At 37.2% G+C, this 18,872-nt stretch overlaps 1 protein-coding gene across 5 annotated transcripts in view; it reads left to right on the top strand.

The window, feature by feature from the left end:
• The window catches only part of LOC146474454 (utrophin-like), a 29,073-nt gene that overhangs the window by 4,725 nt on the left and 5,476 nt on the right, over window positions 1–18,872 (top strand). Inside the window, exons 1-11 of one of the 5 annotated variants that reach the window (XM_085117054.1) lie at window positions 919–1,064; window positions 10,990–11,051; window positions 11,558–11,653; window positions 13,069–13,146; window positions 13,639–13,731; window positions 13,990–14,087; window positions 14,187–14,270; window positions 14,540–14,655; window positions 15,415–15,506; window positions 16,780–16,886; window positions 18,048–18,201. In XM_085117054.1, coding sequence (XP_084973180.1) covers window positions 1,010–1,064; window positions 10,990–11,051; window positions 11,558–11,653; window positions 13,069–13,146; window positions 13,639–13,731; window positions 13,990–14,087; window positions 14,187–14,270; window positions 14,540–14,655; window positions 15,415–15,506; window positions 16,780–16,886; window positions 18,048–18,201 — 1,035 coding nt within the window. In that variant the 5' untranslated portion in view covers window positions 919–1,009. Of the gene's footprint in view, window positions 1–918; window positions 1,065–4,736; window positions 4,898–7,130; window positions 7,281–9,247; window positions 9,403–10,989; window positions 11,052–11,557; window positions 11,654–13,068; window positions 13,147–13,638; window positions 13,732–13,989; window positions 14,088–14,186; window positions 14,271–14,539; window positions 14,656–15,414; window positions 15,507–16,779; window positions 16,887–18,047; window positions 18,202–18,872 lie in introns of those variants that run through there. The other 4 variants (XM_085117050.1, XM_085117053.1, XM_085117052.1 and 1 more) reach the window with 4 other exon arrangements.

Raw genomic sequence — 18,872 nt, 5'->3', positions numbered from 1 at the left:
TCGATCTAAATCCAGACGAGGAAACGAAAAACACCGGATGATGAAAGCCAACGCACATGAAGCGTCATGGAAGCGCTAATATCAGAAATACGATCTCTTGGTTATTTTGTTTGCTCGGTTTATTCAAAAAAAAAAAATGAGATGATCGTTCGTCTGTATCAGAAAATTCAGCGCCAGCATCGAAAAAAGCATCAACGAGGAAAAGCACTCGTATGGGCCACGGGTCATACGCGGGTTGCTTAATGTTTTCGTTCTCTGCGAGCTTTCGTCTCCTATCTTGAATTGAATAAAAGTATTTTTCTTTTGTTTGGTTCCGCAAGTTTTCCTCTGGGTCTAATAGTAAGGAATTTTTCTCTTTTCTCCATGGAACCTGCGAGATGAATTCTCTCTGTCCGTGAGATGTAAGCAAAGTGGGTTTACGCTGTAACCGAAGGTCTCTCGGGTGAAGTCGTTTGTTGTGAAATATCCCCAGGGTGTTAGCCCATTTTACTAATTATGACATCTTTCTAATTTACAAAATTTTATTGAAAAATACATTTTCATCCACATTTTTCGCACAGTTGAAGAGTTTGAAGCTTTCATTTGAAGAAACTTCAGATTGAAAACTAAACTTTAAAATTTATCAAAGAAAACAGTTTCCATTTTTCTCGTTGGTCGCACCCTAGCTCAACAAATCAATAGCTTAAAAAGTCACAGGTTCAATTACATTTCAATCAAAAAATTTAATGAAACTTTTCTAACAAGCTAATCGAAGTTCTATGACAACTGAGAGTCACTCTTTGTACTTTCGTCAACGTTAAGTGGCAGTTTCGTGTATACGCATGGCATAAAGAGAATATTTTTTTATCATAATAGTAGAGAAAGCTCATGATCAGTTTGTATATATTATTAATGTTCTTCAGTTGTTCCCTTCAACACCTTACGTTCACGTCTACGCAGTTTTCCTAGTTCACGAAATGCTGAAACTATAGTCCACGAGAAAACGTTCTTCGAATCTGACTGTACTTAAATGGCTGCAGCCACAGGCATAGAAAAACTACAAAGAAACATAGTTTTCGCACAAGGTAAGTGACGGATCTGTAAAGTCACGTCGATTTCGCCATCTCTAAAAGCAAACATTTTCTTGTTGGTGGTTTGCTATCGTACCCCGGATGGAAAATCGCCAATCAGGAGTCTCTTTTCTCGGGTGTCTTCCAATATCCAAACTCTGAAATAATTTCGTTACAATGGCCGCTTTAGAAAATTCACAGAACATTTCTGCCTTTTTATATGCAAATTATGAAAAATAAAAATTACCTACGAGTGGTATTATTTCTCTCAGGGATAACAGAACAGATGAAACACCCGGTAGAGTGAAAGAGAACTGATTAAGACAATACTCTTAACCAGCCCGTTAACTTAAAAGTAGTATTTTTTGTTGAGGTTATCTGGGAATATAGGATGGCAGCCATATTTAATCTAGTGTTAAATCGAAGACGTAGTTACAGCAAAACTAAAAGGATGGGTAGCAAATTCCAGTTCTACGCAATCTTCTTACTTTTCCAATGCGTATAATTAAATTTAAACACGAAACAAATCGTTATTTTATGGCTGTTATATTATCTAATTTCACCTTTGCTGACACGCTGATCTTAAGGTTTAACACAAGGTATTTGTCTACTCTTTAATATAAATGAAGAGAAAAACAAATCCGAGATTTGGCTTTTTGGCATTCTCATTCGACTTAGGCCAAATCAACGTTTCTATAACGTTGGCAACTGGGAAATGAAAAGTCGAAGAACCAAATGCATTATTAACAGGTCATTTGATTGATGGATGGATAGAAAGAAGTAAGGAAGATAAATGGACGGTATATTAGGCATAGGCAGATCGAGAAATTAACACTTTGGCAACAACAATAATATGAAAAATTTCATAGCAAATACTAGCAGTTGGATAACCCTGAAAGCCTTGAAGAAAAGACGGTCGGTTTTAACTGCAACCTGACTGGCTTGGGGTCTCTAACTACTCACAGATTGTCATACAACAAAGCAAAGCAAATATAAATTATTTTCGAGACTCGATTAAAAAGCGAAAAAAGGTTCAAAGTTCAATAAATCCGTAAATTATCCATGCGAAAACAGGAAGGACTAACAACTGCGCACGCTCATTACATGAATCCGCTGGAAAAATGTCGATGATTTCTTTGCAAGTTGTGGGAGTATCGCTTCATTTTTATTTCGAAAGGGTTTTTAACCGCGTAAACGCACGTAATCCCCGTCACCCACGCCAAAGATAAGGAGCACGCATCAGCTGAATGCATCAAAAAAAGCGCGTGCAGAACACCGGAAGTGGAAATGCAGCGTAAAATTGCCCGAAACGGAATTAAAAGCTGCTAATTGTTCGGTGACCTATTTCGATTTTTGGCATGTATGCAACATTCAGCGAAACACTTCAAATAGAAGCGTTTGGGAGAAAGTCATCCAGTGGAATTTTCTGTAGGTGAAAACATGCCTTTTTTGAAACAACACAAGATCTACTGGATAACTTTTCCTCGTACTGCCAGAGGAGGACTTAAATTTTGAACTGATATTTAGTGGAGCTGACCTGTTGCCATGGTAACCGCCATGACGCTAGAACTATAGTTGGTTCTGATGTTTACATTATTAAAGGTGCCCTTAAATGAAATTATTGTAGGCATCGACCCGGGTAATTTGCTTCATATCTCATATCCATATCTACTACACCAACTAAGACTACCAGCAAGTTAGCCAAAAAATGGCAGCTAAACGTCTTCAAATCAGTGCCTAGGCCTAAATAGCGTAGATCAGTACTCCCGGGAGTACTTAAAACCCAAAACTCTGTTCCTTGCCTACATGGAGCTCTCTTCTGTCAGTTCTCCATCTAAAAAAATTGTCTCTGTGGACTCGTCGACGTTAGGACTATAAGGATAAGGAGTCTACATTGTGAGGACCTTGTTCTGGTGTAAATTCATCACTAGGAACAACCGTTATGTCAGTGATGGTTTCGAGAGAGTCATGACATCGTCTTAGTTAGGGACATTGCATTCTTCGGCATTTTCTTGTAGCCCCCGGTATATTTTCCTAATCTATAGCTATAGCAAAGGTACCTTATATTAGGACCTAAAGCAGCGACGACGACGAAGACTACCGAGAACGTCAGAAAACAATCATAGTTTTAATTTGCAAAACACTGGCTCTGTACGTGTGTTATACACTGACGTACATTTTTTTGCCGTCCTCTGCAAAACAACAACGTGAAATGACCACATTTAACATTTCATGGAGAACTTGGCCACATGGTGAACAATTTTCCTTTCTCTTTCTGAACTTTAAAGTCGCCATTTCAAGGTTAGCTCTTGATAGTTCGGTCACATTACACCGACTCAATGTTAATGAGTTAGAATCATGATCGCGAATATATGTAAATTCTTAAGTTCCGCTTTTGTTGGCATCATCGCCATCTTTACTTAACCCTATCAAGTGGAGACAACGGAGACAACGACGACGCCAAAGAAAATATAAGTTGAAAATAAAACTTTCGTTTTCGGAATATAGTCGCGTTAATTCCAACGCATCTAGTTTGGGTGATGTGTCCGATATGTCCTGGCGCTAAAGTCGTAGTGGAGGTTTAAATTTTAGCAAGAGGAAAGAAAACAATCACGATGTGTTCATGTTTTTCACAAAACATTTCACGTTACCTTTTGTAGAGAATGACTGAAAACAATCCACCACAGTGTTTAAAGCACGTGCACAGCCCGCGGTACTTTGCTAATTAAAACTATTGTATTGTGTGGGTTCCTATTGTTTCCATCACAGCTGAACGCGCTGTCAGCATTTTTAAGTCCTTCGTCCACCCTACTGATCTTACATTATTACTCGGTTGTAAAAGTTTCGGGAGTGGAGAATATATACGAAGCGCTCATTTAGAGTTACATTTTGGAGAAAAAAAAGTAATGATTGGGTCAATCAATTTTGACCACTACACGAACGTTTACGACATATTTTTTTCCGTAAAGATACTTTTGAAATGTGAAACTCATGTGCCTAATTCTGCAAACTATTTTTTTATCACACCGAAGGAAGCGCAAGAAAACACGCTGTTAGCTTTGCTTCTTTGTTATACTAGCGCCTTCTTAAAAATTTCTTTTCAGCGCGTGCATATTATTAAAGCGATCGCCATCAGCTCACATACGAATATATTAAAGCTATAGCAAGCTTTTAATTAAAGCTCCTTATACGCAAACACATACACACAGTTCTTAATATTTCATTTTAGACTCCAAGACCGAGGAAATATTATCTTAGAAACATAGGTTACCCACCAAGAGGATTGAATGCGTAAACTGAGAAACATGAAATATGTTTTTAAAAATAATCAGAGACCTTCTTTCTTCAGAAAACAACAATGTTTCGTAACAAATGTTTCGTATGCGGACAAGCGAATGCACTTGATCAAGAAAAAACATGTTTCTACTACAATCACGTTCCCTGTTTGTGGGAGCCTTATTATTTGCACACCGATGCCTTGATGACGCATCGAATTCTCAAAACTAACCTGCAAATACTGTATGCAAATGAGTTTGGAGAATGAATAATAATAAAAAAGGTTGACCGTTTCTAGAGAACAAATCACTTCGAAAACTATGTCTTCCGCGAGTGGGTTTCAAAAGATTATTACCATGAAAATAATTAGACACATACGCATAAATTAAAACAGACTTGAAAGAACATCAAGTGAACATTCGTCTATTCCTTCGAGTGTCGCTTTTCAATTGCAGCAATTATGGCAGAGCAAAACTCTGTTCGCCCCAAACTTTCACTCAAGAAGTTTCAGAGAGCTGCTAAAGAGGTGAAATTGGCTGTTAAACATACATCGCGCTTCGAGCAGCTAGCTAGTAAGTATAGATGTATTCTGATAGCACCCTGTTTAAGAACAATTTAATTATCAGTTTAAGGTCGACAACAAAGGTTTCGCGCCAAACTCTCACCACTAAAGACGCCACGCTAAATATATCAAATTAATATCTGTGCTAGGTCTTGACGTTATGAAAAATACGTATTTAGACAAGCGGTAGTACATGTTGGAATTTTTAACAGTTATTCTACGAGCGCTCGTTGGATTTGAGATGATAGACAGCCAACAAGGCGCATATGTAGCGCCGAGTTGGCTATAATCATCTCAAGTCATATTCAACAAGCGTCAGAGGAATAAGTAATTGTTTGATTAAAAACAATCAAGAAATATTGCTAGATCTTGCTGATTTCGCTTTGCAAGAACTACCAGAAGAAAACTAAATGGTCCGCGCTATTTTTCGGGCATGGTATATAATCGCTCATATACTGGCTGCTAATCCAATCAAATCCCTAGAAATGCGTCATACAATGATGCAGGTTTTACTCAAAACAAAACAACAGCAGCTTCAGCCAGTATAAGGAGAGTTTCTGCATTAAAATATAGCACTTCAGGCGTTATTTATTGTTTCATAATTTTAAGAATTGCGTACTCTTCATCTGATCAGAGAACGCTAAAGGAAAAATAAAGTCGCAAAAGATATGGAAATCATAGCTACATGAAGCTAACATATACAGTCACCAGGGTAAAATAATCATTTATCACTTAATGATTTATTTAGACATGATCTAACCCTGGTATTTTTGCCGAAAATACTTAAGGACAATGCCTAAAGTGAAAGATCTGCCTTTTAGAAAGTAACATTTGACAAGATCACGCATTACAGTGAGGGAAAAACAACTTAAATCAGTACATTTGTGTGAGATGAGTGAGGAAATTCGGTTTCTTTGGAAACTTCCCGTCCGGCACGCTTTGTTGTAAAATTAACATTTACGGTTATCTTTAAACAATTCAATTTGAAATTGAAAGAAAAAGAATAACAGTGAGTCGATATGTCCATTGAAAGCATCCCCTCTTGCGTCAAAGTAATCCAGACTCGATTAGCTCTAGCAACGCTCAAAGGCACATAATTTAGGTTCTACACAGAAAACCAAACTTGGCGATAAGTATAATAATGATCAATATCGGGTTATACAAGCTAAAAGAACAAACTCGGCCAACATCTGGATGCCCAAGAGAATCTAGTGTATCTTATCAGTAAAGACGCTTGCAATAACAGACGCCTCTTTTCAAGAGTACTCCAGCAGAGTAAATCAACTAGGACAGAATACTAGCGAAACGGTTGTAAACACCTTGGCAAAACGAGCTGCATTTCTTTGAACTTGCTCAAGTTTCGGTAATGGCATTCTCATAGTATAGAGATTCCATGCAGCTGAAGCACTTGTAAGGCTCTGGCCTGACCGGTTTCATAAGCCTTCGCTTAACCCTTTACATGTTACGCGGCCTGAGTATAACATAGCATAACAATCGAAACGCCGACTTGGCTTCTGTCAGTTAGTTTAGAAGAGTACTTGATTAGATCTATAATGACCACCGAGAGCGGCTCGAGTCTTGATTACACAACTTATGTATTGTTTGTTTTATTCTTCATATAACGCCTTTCTCTTTTTTCCAGTCGGAGATTTTGTAAGCCCTAATTACAACCCGTTCTTCATTTAAGTTGCGTTGACAAATTTCCTCTTAATTTTGGCGCGAAAAATCATTCAGGTGATGCATGAACAGTCACTGAACAGTGGAGTGGGCTTCTTGAAACGCCTATAATTTATTTAGAACGCACGTATATCACAGGTTTCAATGTGTTTTCAACTCATCTCATCCGAATATTAATAAGTATGTAATTGCTTGGAAACGCCTTTTATGAACTTAAGGCTCCTTAAATTACTCAGGACTTTGAGCGGTGTTAACTAAGCACACGCGACGTGATTCAAACTCACAACGAAATTTTACAATTAATGCAAAATTTAATTTTTTGCACGAAATGAAATGCAATGAGGCGTCTCATCCCGCAGTATATCTTATTCCAGTGGAATAAGCAGATGAGTAAAAACTTTTTCCCAAGTCCGATTTTCGAAACATTGTTACAGTTTCCACAAAGTTTGGATAAGAGGGCTGCAGTTGTAAGCTGAAACAAAAATGAAAGTGATTATAATCTTTCTTTAATATTCTTTTGTCGAACGGAATTTATATTTGCATAGCTATACACTCCTCGAACTGAACTGTCACTGACCTTACCAGACGGAACTCGTAATTAAGAATTACTGAGCCGAAGCGGGTAAATATTTAGTTTCACGACAGCATGGCAGCGAAATCCGTTTACAAAATCTCTATTAAAACAAACAGAACGAAACTGATAGAAGAACAAACAGGTATGGGAAGCTATTATTAACTGCACACCTTTACGTATATAATTACTTTTTTCGAGCTTTCATCATTCTTACGGCACATTGTTATAGTATGAAGGCAAGCTGAGGGCTCATACATGTACTTCATATCTTCATAGTATCAACTAAAGCAACAGATCGAGGGATAAGACAATTTAGAAATTGAATAAGTTTAAACAACACGCGACTAAGTGTTGAATGGTTGTTGCAATCGATTTCCAAATGGTTAGAACTGAACAGATCACTAAACAGATCAAGGCAGGAAGCTGCGTACGTGCAAGATCACTTGAGCTGTTGGCTGTGGTTACTAAGACAAATAACTCGTCTGAGATGAATTCATCTCAGAAAATCCAAGATTTCGCAACGAAAATAATAAATATAATGTATTTGTTGCTTTGCACGTTTGACATGGAAATACGCTCTCGTTGTCATTCAGTAGACGTTTTCACCCCAAGGCTCCTTTATACAAGACAATTACTCTATTCATATCTTTCAGCAGTGTAGACCACTAGGCTCAGCACCATCGCCTTTGAAATCAAAACTTTTAACTTCTGATGATTGTGATCCAACAGCCCTAATTTAAATCGAATGCATATACTTGAGTGCTCTGGGACTATAAGAGTGTTTAGTAAAAGTTTAGATAACTTCGAATTCATGGGTTATCATTATGCTATTCAGTTCACGGTGAGATCACTGAACCGTAACTTTTCCACTTGATAGTATAAATTTTAAATTTTAAATAGACCCTCGTGAACGTCTAGCTAAAGGAACATAGAATAAGGAAATTCTCGGAACAACGGTGCTGCGTGTCCATACTCTTAACATGTGATACAGAGTCGAAGTTTTGGAGCAGATGACTAAAGGACTAATTTAAGTTTTGCTTAGTTTTAATATGACATTTATGCACTCAAAAATGTTCAATTCGGAATTGAATTAAAAGTTCCTATTTATGGCAAGACATAAAGAGAACAGCTCATTGTCGTGTCGAAGTTTCGCTCTCAGCCGACTGTCTCACAAGTGTGCTCGTGACTCCAACTCCGGTGTTCAGCGCTCGCACCTCTAAATCTTCCTGATAACGGGAGCAGAGGACAAAAAGAATGAAGTGTATATAACAAGCATGCGAAATTCAATAACGGTAATTTTCGGTATAAAATAAGTAAATAAACGACAACATCCTTGAAGTGCTTCCGCTGATTTACTAAGAACTAAATTAAAGTAAACTACTCTAATGACTGAAAATGACCAAATGACTCTAATGACTGAAAATGAAACTGAAATACAATAAAAATTAGAAAAGTCTTAGGAAGTTCTTTTTACATAATTTTGATCTTTAAAGATAGCGAGAGAATATAAACGACTTCAGAACGAAAACCGTTGGGACAAAGACACCGTTGGTGGATGCCAGTTTCTCGACTCAAATTCATTCGTCCACTATCCGACTGACTAAGACAGAGAACGTCTCACTTTCACGTTGGGCGGGTGCATGATCCAAGACGGATTGGAACCAACTTCACCCTGTCAGCTGACATCTGTAATTTATATTAGTCGTGATTTACTACAAAATTTAATATAATTAAATGTATATTGAGAGGTCATTTGACAGCCAGGTCTCCTACTTCAGATTTTTCTAGTCTTTTCAGAATGATGAATATGGTTTGACTCTTTGTCGTTCCAAAAATGTCTATTTATATCACCAAAATAATACAGTGTAAATGCAGAATTATAGGGGTGATCGAGCTTCATCTTAATCTTGCGAACTAACTGTCTAATTCCTCAAACTTCAAACAGGCAGTCTGTTGGAACAGCAGTGTATTGATCGAATTCTGCTAGAATTATCGCCGTTATGATAGAAAGCACAGCTTGTGTTTCAAGATAACAACCAAACACATCTCCAGTCTTAACCATCTATATTCAAATGATATTGACTTATGTTGTTGTCGAACTGAACAACATTTGCATAATCACACCGAATCGTGTACAGTCAATTCTTAATTGAGAATAATTAAACAGAAGAGGGAAAGCTCCAGATCCAGTATGGATGACCAAGAAGCAGAAAATCTTCGCCAAAACTCGATTAAAATGAAGCAAAAGCGAGAAGGCAGGATAGGTATGAAAAGTTCGAACGAGATTTTTCAGCTCTTAGTAAATTAGTTAAGATTGCCACTCGTTTTAATGTCGATTTTGAATTCAGCTCCGGTAATTAGCTCTGCATCATTCCAAATTGTTTGATATGTTACCTGCGTTTTGGCTGCGATAGCAAATCTGTCACCGACGTAAATGTGCATTGCAGCAGTTTTCAGTACAGCAAGTAGATTTATTGTCCTTTGATGCGCGTGTTCATGCCATTAATCCATGTAACTGGGGTATTAACTCCCTTTTGTATATTGTCAGTTGTAGACAGTCGACTCCGTACATTATGAGCTACCAAGAATTGAAAATTAGCCTGAAGAGCTTATTCCCTTGATATCAAAGAGCAAGTGTATTTTACTTGTTTCGACATTGTGATGAATGTGGAGCATATTAGAGGAATCAAGTGGAAGAGCTACGGTTCAGTGATCTGAACGGAATAGCATAATGATCACAGAATTGATGAATTCGAAGCTATCTAAACTTTTACTTAACACTCTTATAGTCCCATGGCACTCAAGTATATGCATTCGATTTAAATTAGGGCTGTTGGATTATAATGAAGTTAAAAGTTTTGATTTCAAAGGCAATGGTGCTGAGCCTAGTGGTCTACACTGCTAAAAGATATGAATGGAATGTTATTACTCAGCTCCGTTTATATCAACAATGTTTTACTAGCTATTTGTAAATTTAGTTCATAGTACAGTTGGTAGGCTTTGTACACTGATCTGCTCATCAAATACAAACACACAAAATAATTCGCTTCATTCGAAGTTTCATCTGAAGTTAAAGGCTATAGTCTATTTCGAGATTGTCCTTTGAATGTATGTCTGTGAATGTTAATAACAAATCAAACTTTGTGTATAATCAGGTGCGACGAATCGAACAAATTGCGTCTCAATGATTGGTCAAAGGGTAAAAATTGTAAACAAATAGTTTGTGAATAGTTTGAAAGATAGATATCAAGTGTCTTCCAGATACCGTTTTTGCGTCAGAAAATCAATTGGCGGAAAACTCTATTATTTAAGTGCAAGTAACATTTTTAATACACGCGGCCAAAAATTGGTCTTCGTTCAGCTAACTTTTGAAAGTAAACAAAATTGCTAATATAAGATACGATTATTCAACTTTTATTAACTTCGTAAACCTACATTTTTGAGTTGACGTGACCACAAAGGGTACTTGAAAAATCTTTGTCAAAGAACTAGATTTTGAGAATAAAGTATGTCAAGAACTTTAAAGCTGATTAGGGGCAAATATAAGAAAGTCAAGTATTATGTGGTTGTGTGGGTGATATGTGATAAGAACGTCAAGAAGTCGGAAACCATATCGCTAAATCGTGACTAGAAAACAAAGGAAACAGTTGTTGTTGTTGTTGTTTTTTTTTTGGTCTGAGACCGCCATATCACGTATTCATAGCTAAAGTTTCCGATCTAAAAACAACCCATCCTTATTACGTTTGAACTTAGCCATTGAAAAATCACTGGCGCACGATGTGATTGAGATTCAGGCTATATATGCTTATCTTTAACTCTATCATTGATTTTGTTTACTTATGTCCTCAAAGGTGAGAGAGAAAACTTGCACAGGAAAACATTCACAAAATGGATGAATGCAAGGCTCGCTCAGGTATTGAAGTTATGATAATATGTCATTTTCTGCCTACATTCTGACATGCCTGAGGCTCAAATGAATTAACTTCACATTTAAAGTGATTTGAGACTCAATCCATGAAGGGAATTAATTTTGTTATAATCGGTGCGTCAGGTACTGAGCATCCAGTGCCGTTATCAGTGGAAGAATGCGGGGGTCGCTCTCGAACGCTCGACTTCCTTCGACGGTATGTGTGTGTGTGAGTAAGGGATGGGGGGGGGGGGGGGGTGGCTTAATACGCCAGTGCTTATCATCTTTAAATGTAACTGATTATGTTGTAATGAAGCGGCAGGAGCCCATGTCGTGAGATCCTGGCGTCCAACCCTACACATTGAAATTTTTCCTTCCGGTGACATTTATATCAATGCTAAACATTGTACTACTGGTTTAATATACTACGACAAACGTCTTGATCCTATACAAGACACTACTTACCTTGATCTCTATTCAGTGTTTAAACACGCAGTTATTGGTATTCACAGCGAGACCCTCCGGAGCATATCAAGGACATCGTGGTGGATCTGATGGACGGAAAGATGTTGTTGAACTTGTTGGAAGTCCTTCTGAATACAACTCTGGTATGCAGTTCAGCGTAAAAGCAGTCTCATCCTATTTCCAGTAAACCCAATAATTTATTATCGTTTTTGGGTAATTTTCGTGTACTTTATTTAAACTTAGCAATTGACAAAATTTAATTGCAATTGCTACCCACAATATTGCCTATTAGAGGGTTTCATTCCGGAGGAAATGCCTTGAAACTTCCATCCTTCCTACCACGAGTTTCTCGAGGCTTTCACTATCATTTTCCATCTTAGCGGTTTTACACTTTGTTTGGTGACCTCTTCAAGTGAAGATTATTTTTACCTGGAAAACATGTTGCACTTGCTGTCACGATTGTGCCGGGGACAGGGGAAATTTTCGCCTGATCGGAGACAGAAATACGCATGCTCAAATCATTGAGCTTCTTGTACTGGGATACTGACTCGAAGCTCGCTAAGTGTACGGGCTTGTTCATTGAGCCTGCACCGTTCCATCGTCTTTTCTTAAGGTTACCCGGGACCTTCAGAGGTGTCTCGCGTTTAAGCGATGTAGCGCGTCCAGTTTAAACTGTAGATACCTAAGCCCCTACATCAAATTAAAGCTTATAGAGCTGGCTATCAAACCATACCAAGAATTTTGAAATAAAATGAATTGTTGAATTTTTCACGACCTCTAATTGCGAGCGTCCGAATCACCTTTTTAAAGCTACAAGTCAAAGTGAATTTTATTTTTTGCTAATTTAATTCGCTCCTCAGTTTCCGGACCCAAAGCGCTAAAGAAACGTGTCTGCGTTTTGCCATATTCAATCGCAGTGAAAAGTTACCAAGCATTTTCGAAAAAGGATGAAAAAAAAGTCGAGTAATCAAACAAAAATCGCTCTCGGAGAAAAAATATTCGGAAAGAAAAAATTCGCAGACACGTTTTTGTTGTTTATATGTTAAACTAGCTACTGTCAAAATTTGAAGGCAAGCGAACAAATTCCTTTTGAGTTTTAGGTCCCTTCAAGTGAAAAAAATTTATTCAAGAAAAGAGCGCTAAAAACTCGGCAATTTATTTTATTTCAAAATTCTTGGCTTAGTTGGATAGCCAGCTCTATAAGCTTTAATTTGATTTACGGGTTCAGGTATCTACAGTTTAAACCGGACGCGCTACATCGCTTGGACGCGAGACACCTCTGAAGACACCTCTGAAGGTACCGGGTAACCTTAAGAGCAATGGTATTTTGTAATATTTTACAAGTTTATTACACCAAGAAATACAATTAAACGTAATGTACGGGAGGAGTCGTCAATATTTTAACTTGTTACGGGCTTAAGTATTCCAACTTATGAGTACAAACTGCAAGGATTATAAAACAAAATAACTTGAGAAAACAATAAGGAAGTAATTAAAACTACTCTAGTTTTTGCTATACTTTCCAAGTTTATTGTTTGCTATTTATTACCTCATTTAGAAAAAAGAAAAAGGAACCATGAGAGTGCACAAGCTCAATAATGTTGAAAAAGCCTTGGGTGAGCTCGAAAAACACAAGGTATCAATAATCATGTCCAACATACTTTTATAGTAATTCTCCTTTTTTTCGCGTTCCGTGAGTAGCGACTGGAAGGGGACAGACTGGTTTGTTCGCAAATAGAGAGCACCTTTTCAATTTGAATACGGTAAAGTTATATGCATTTATTATTATTCTAATTCATTTAAAATGAGGATAGCATTTTCAGAATGTGTCATTTCTGTGAAAAAATACGTATAACCAGAAATCCAGTGCGGAATAACAAGGCGAGTAGTGACAAATGGATCGTGCTCTAAAAATAAAAAAAAAATGCCATAATATAATAAATTTCCAGGTAACAATGCTTCATTTCTGTTGCCTGTATTTTACAAGCTTTTTAAAACTGTGTGGAGCCCTTCTGAGGAGCCTTATCCAAGGCCTTGTTTGACTTCGACGGTATCCAGTAGGAATAAAGTATTTGCCACATTTTGCTAAAACCAAACTCTGATCATCATCCATGATACTCTTCCCAAGGTGAAGCTGGTCGGCATAAATGGCTTTGACATCGTTGATGGAAAACCCCGCGCTATTCTTGGTCTCATGTGGAGCATTATTCTTCGGTTCCAGGTAAGAAGCAGCTACGATATATGGTTTATATCACGGTTGACTTACTAACTCTCTTGACTGATATTTATCTAACGATGAGGATAGCAGTCATCATAAGAATGGTGATGACGACGACGATGATGATGATGATGATGATGATGATGATGATGGGGATGGCGATGAATTGCCGTATATATAGTCAAATAAATAAACCACCAACGTCGCAGCTGTATTGTAAAATTTGGGATATATTAAAACCTTGTATAATTATTAATACAGGTTCAAGAAGCCATGCAAGAAACAGTAACAGAGGAGACGGCTAAATCCTTTAACGTAGAGAAAAAACTTCTTGAATGGTGTAAAGAGCGACTGAAAGGGTAAGGAGGGCCCAGGACATTAGAGTTAATTGCTGTTGAGTATATTATGTGTACGGAATTTCGTTTGACACAGTAAACTTATCTCCATTTACTTTGTAGGTACGAAGATCATGTTAAAATAACGGATTTTACGACAAGTTGGAGAAATGGCTTGGCTTTCAACGCTCTCATTCACTCTTACAGGTACGAAAAAATTCAGAGTTAGAAGATGACCACCTTAATTCTCTCGAATTTTGTTATGGTTCTGGAAATAAGATGACCACTAACCTATCTTGCAAGGTTGTAAATTTCAAAAAGTCTGAAATGCCATGATCTTTAACTAATAGCTTCAAATGTATTGAAAGGATACTAAAGTAGATGTCTTACATGTAAGATGCGCTTAACTCGCTCGCACTGTATAAAGTAACATGTAGACGTACCAGACGTTAAAGAAACCTGTCTTTTGTTCACAGGCCAGACTTGTTTAATTTTGAGGATCTGAAAGAAGCCCCAACACGGGCGAGGCTGGAAAACTCTTTTAAGATGGCTGAGAAGCATTTTGGAGTTCCTCGCTACCTGGATTCATCAGGTTTGTGTTAATTAAATCTAAACGTGCTTGGCTGCTCAAAAATATTGAGAAATTCAATGTTTCAGTATTTTTAATGGTTTCATTGAAAACATTTGATAATCGAGTTGGTATTCATTTCGGTTTTAACGCCATTCGTTACACTTGTGATCTCTGTCATAGGCTTACAGTACTGAATTATATATATCTTATAATCAGCTTAAAAATATCGTAGCACTCCTGACACAAAACTTACGGAAACCTCACTGGATACCATCCATACCAGACAGGCTCTTCTCGCGAAACATTCAGTATTTAACAATTATTCCACGAGCGCGCGTTGGATATGAGATGATAGATAGCCAACGAGGCGCGTAGCGCCAAGTTGGCTATAATCATCTCATATCCAACAAGCGCAAGTGGAATAAAAATTTTGCTTTATTAAAAACAATCAAGAAATATTGCGAGATCTTACTGATTTCGCTGTGAGAGAAGATCCAGCAGACAATTTAATGGTATAATGGCTCATATACCATGGCCGCTCAGCCAATAAAATCCCTCGAATTGCATTATATAATGATCCAGTTTTTAATAATATTACTTATTTAATGTTTAATACTTTGCAATAAGCACCACAGAAGCAGCAAAAAGCTAAGTTCCTCAGAAACCCTACATGTAAGCTTAATTAATTTTCAACAACTACCTATACCGTTCCATTGTAGTTTTCCTCGACAAAAAATGATTCATTAGTTCTGAGAACAACATTTTGTTTCATTTTCACAGATATTGATGTCAATAATCCTGACAAAAAGCTAATAATCATGTACTTAACCGAGATGTACAATTATCTTGAGGGATCGAAGGCTAAAAGAAAGGTAAGCCGAGTTGCTTCACGTCTTTAACTGTGAATAATGGTTGATGTGCAGTTTCGACTCTCACCAGCTCGACTAACAGACTAAGTTCGATTACCAGCCGCTGTTCAGACCCGAGGGAGCGGCGAGAATCGAGCCTACGGCTCGACATGTATCATATTGAAAATGATTTATTATTCAAAGTGACACAGGCATACTCGGAAAAAGGAAATCCTATCAGAGTTCGACACTTAGACCTTTCGATTACTAGTTCGGATGCTCTACCACTGAGCTGAAAGAGACTCGTGGGAGCTAAGGCTGGCTAGGTTCATGAGACAAACATGTAACTAAGCGGTAGAGCATCCAAACTAGTAACCGGAAGGTCGTAGCCGGGTTTCGACCCTTAATAGGAGCACTCGGATTTTCTTTTCCGAGTATGCCTGTGTCACTTTGAATAATACATCATTGTCATTCATTAACCAGGCTTAAAATATACCATCACATTTATTCCATATGTGTCATTTTGTTAGCTGACAAAACGTTTCTCACCAAATAAGAAGAAGCGTTGTTTGAAAGATAACTAAAGACTGGAAAGGAAACTATTGAAGTCCTCACAAAGTGCCATAGTGATAAGGGCACACTTTAATCGGAGTCCCACCCTTTTGCGTGTCCCTCGCCACCGTATTATCTTTTCTTGGTAAATAAGGCTGTAAAGCTTAGACGTCCCTTAGACACTATGAAAAAATTGACCTATGTTATTGCAATGGACTCGCTTCTGGGTGAGAAAGTAAAGCGTATTCGAAATATCGATATTAGTAATTAATGTTCTATCAAGTAGATCTATCATACAAGAGCACACTGACGCTCTGTTTTAAAACATATTTTCTGTTCGAGATACTCGGCAATATGTGTCATTCAAAATGTGCGTTGAGCTGCCCTTTCTCCATATACTCATCAGAGGCCGCTTTGCAAAGTTCTAGATACAATAAAGTACTCGTACTCAGTGGTTTCTCTGAGAAAAAGACTACATCAACCGCCAACTTCCAGTGCTTACCCCTTTCTTCTGTGTTTTGTATGACACATAGCTTTTTAATCGTTTCTTAGACTATCAACTTTAAAGAGCTTTTATCTTATTATTCATCTCTACAAATCTCAAGACTAACTGTATGTCTTTTAAGAAGATATCTATTCCATTATTGTCTACCTTACTAACTTCGCGACGCCGACGTGTTACGAGACGCTTGACTTTCGTGATTTCACTGAAGATATCGAAAATGAATCTGTCATTCTTTCGCAGGAATCTGTTGCAGTTGATGAAGTGCAGGTGTCTGTGGATAGCGTGGATACTGTGGAAGGCGCACTCAATGATAGTTGGGACCAGCTGGATACAAAACCATCCACCAGGTATATAAATATCACTTAGGAAGCGATACAGTCTGGCTACCTTAAACATATATAAGGGGTTAGTTCTAAGGAAATTGTGGTGCTGCTTTGGCGGGGGAGTGAAAACTAAAGGTGCCTGGCTAGCGAACGGTAGATTTTTAACAATTATTCCACGAGCGCGCGTTGGATATGAGATGATAGATAGCCAAGGAGGCGCGTTAGCGCCGAGTTGGCTAAAATCATCTCATATCCACCGAGCGTGAGTGGAATAACTGTTTTATTAAAAACAATCAAGAAATATTGCTAGATTGACGTGCTGTTTTCGCTTTGCAAGAACAATTAGGAGACAATTTAATGGTCCCTATTTCTCGGGCATGGTATAATGGCTCATATACCATAGCCTCTAAGCCAATCAAATCCCTGGAATTGCATTATACAATGATCCAGTTTTTAATAATTTAATTTATATCGCGGGCGTAATACTTCACTCTATAACCTTTTTTGTTAAAAACTGAATCATTGTATAATGCAATTCGAGGGATTTGATTGGCTTAGCGGCCATGGTACATGAGCCATTATACCATGGCCGAGAAATGGCGATCATTAAATTGTCTTCTGGTTGTTCTTGCACAGCGAAATTGGTAAGATCTGAGAATGTTTCTTGATTGGTTTTAATAAAACAATTATTCCACTTGCGCATGTTGGATATGAGATGATTATAGCCAACTCGGCACTACGCGCCTCGTTGGCTATCTATAATCTCATATCCAACGCACGTTCGTGGAATAATTGTAAATGATCCTTTGACAGATGTAATATGCCCTGTGGGTAGCTGTCTTATTTCTTTTTGTTATTATTATCACTCCTATTATTATTATTATTATTATTATTATTATTATTATTATTATTTATAGAATTTTTAACTTTTATTATTGATTATATCTATTTCCTCTTCTTTTACGTAAGATTAAGTTACTTTTTTTTTAGAATTTGTGAAGGAATAGTGTTTCGATGAATTGATTGGATTTTTTTGTAACAGCAAGTTGATTGTAAATAGGATTTTAATTGAGGTTTTGTAATAAAGATTTTATTATTATTATTATTATTATTATTATTATTATTATTATTATTATTATTATTATTATTGTTAGCTATCACAGTGTTTTTTTTTTTTTTTGCCAGTCAAACAGATCATGATAATGCAGTTGATGCACTAAACAAGATGTTAAACGAAGTGGAAAGCGGCCTGTCCGATGCCGAGCACAGAAAACCAGCTTATGATGAAAACGATTCCGTGGATTTAGAGGCGGTGATGGCTCAACTAGAGAAACAACAGGTGATTTTAGAAGTCGTGTCTCTGCTAAGTTGATTCGTTGCAGGGCATTGTTTTTTCAAGATTTTAGTTTTTACCCTTACTTATGGAATTTAATGAATCGCGAAGATATCGCTGACGTCTTTAATTAGGAATTATTTTATGCTTTAATTTAAAACACCAATCCTATATAAATAAAGAACGATCAATTATGATTAATTGGTTGATAACTGAATGTATTATTTCCCAACCAAAGGCAAATTGGCCGTTAGAACAAATAGTTCGTTTGTACATGTTTTTATGGTTTATTACATTTGAATAACGAATACAATGATGGATTTATTCATTCATTCATTCATTCATTCATTCATTCATTCATTCATTCATTCATTCATTCATTCATTCATTCATTCATTCATTTGTTCTTTTGTTCGTTCGTTCGTTTCGTTCATTCATTTATTTATTTATTTACTTGTAAATGAAAATCCGAGTCTTCAAAACAGGAGTCGAACCCAGACTTTACAATTATTAGTTCGAATGCTCTACCACGGAGCTACAGCTCCTCTTTTTCCGAGTATGCCAGACTGTCACTGACTAAAAAAAAATCTATCACTTTTTTACCAGGGTCAAAACATAAAGTCACATTTCTTTCAACGAAAACAGTAAATATCGCTATTGGCGATTCTACGTTATAA

This window comes from Pavona decussata, unplaced genomic scaffold (assembly GCF_977016875.1).
Source record: "Pavona decussata unplaced genomic scaffold, jaPavDecu1.1 SCAFFOLD_89, whole genome shotgun sequence".
In the NCBI taxonomy this organism is placed as follows: Eukaryota; Metazoa; Cnidaria; class Anthozoa; order Scleractinia; family Agariciidae; genus Pavona; species Pavona decussata.
The sequence above is the reverse complement of the archived record's forward strand: the minus strand, read 5'-3'. Positions and strand labels throughout refer to the sequence as shown.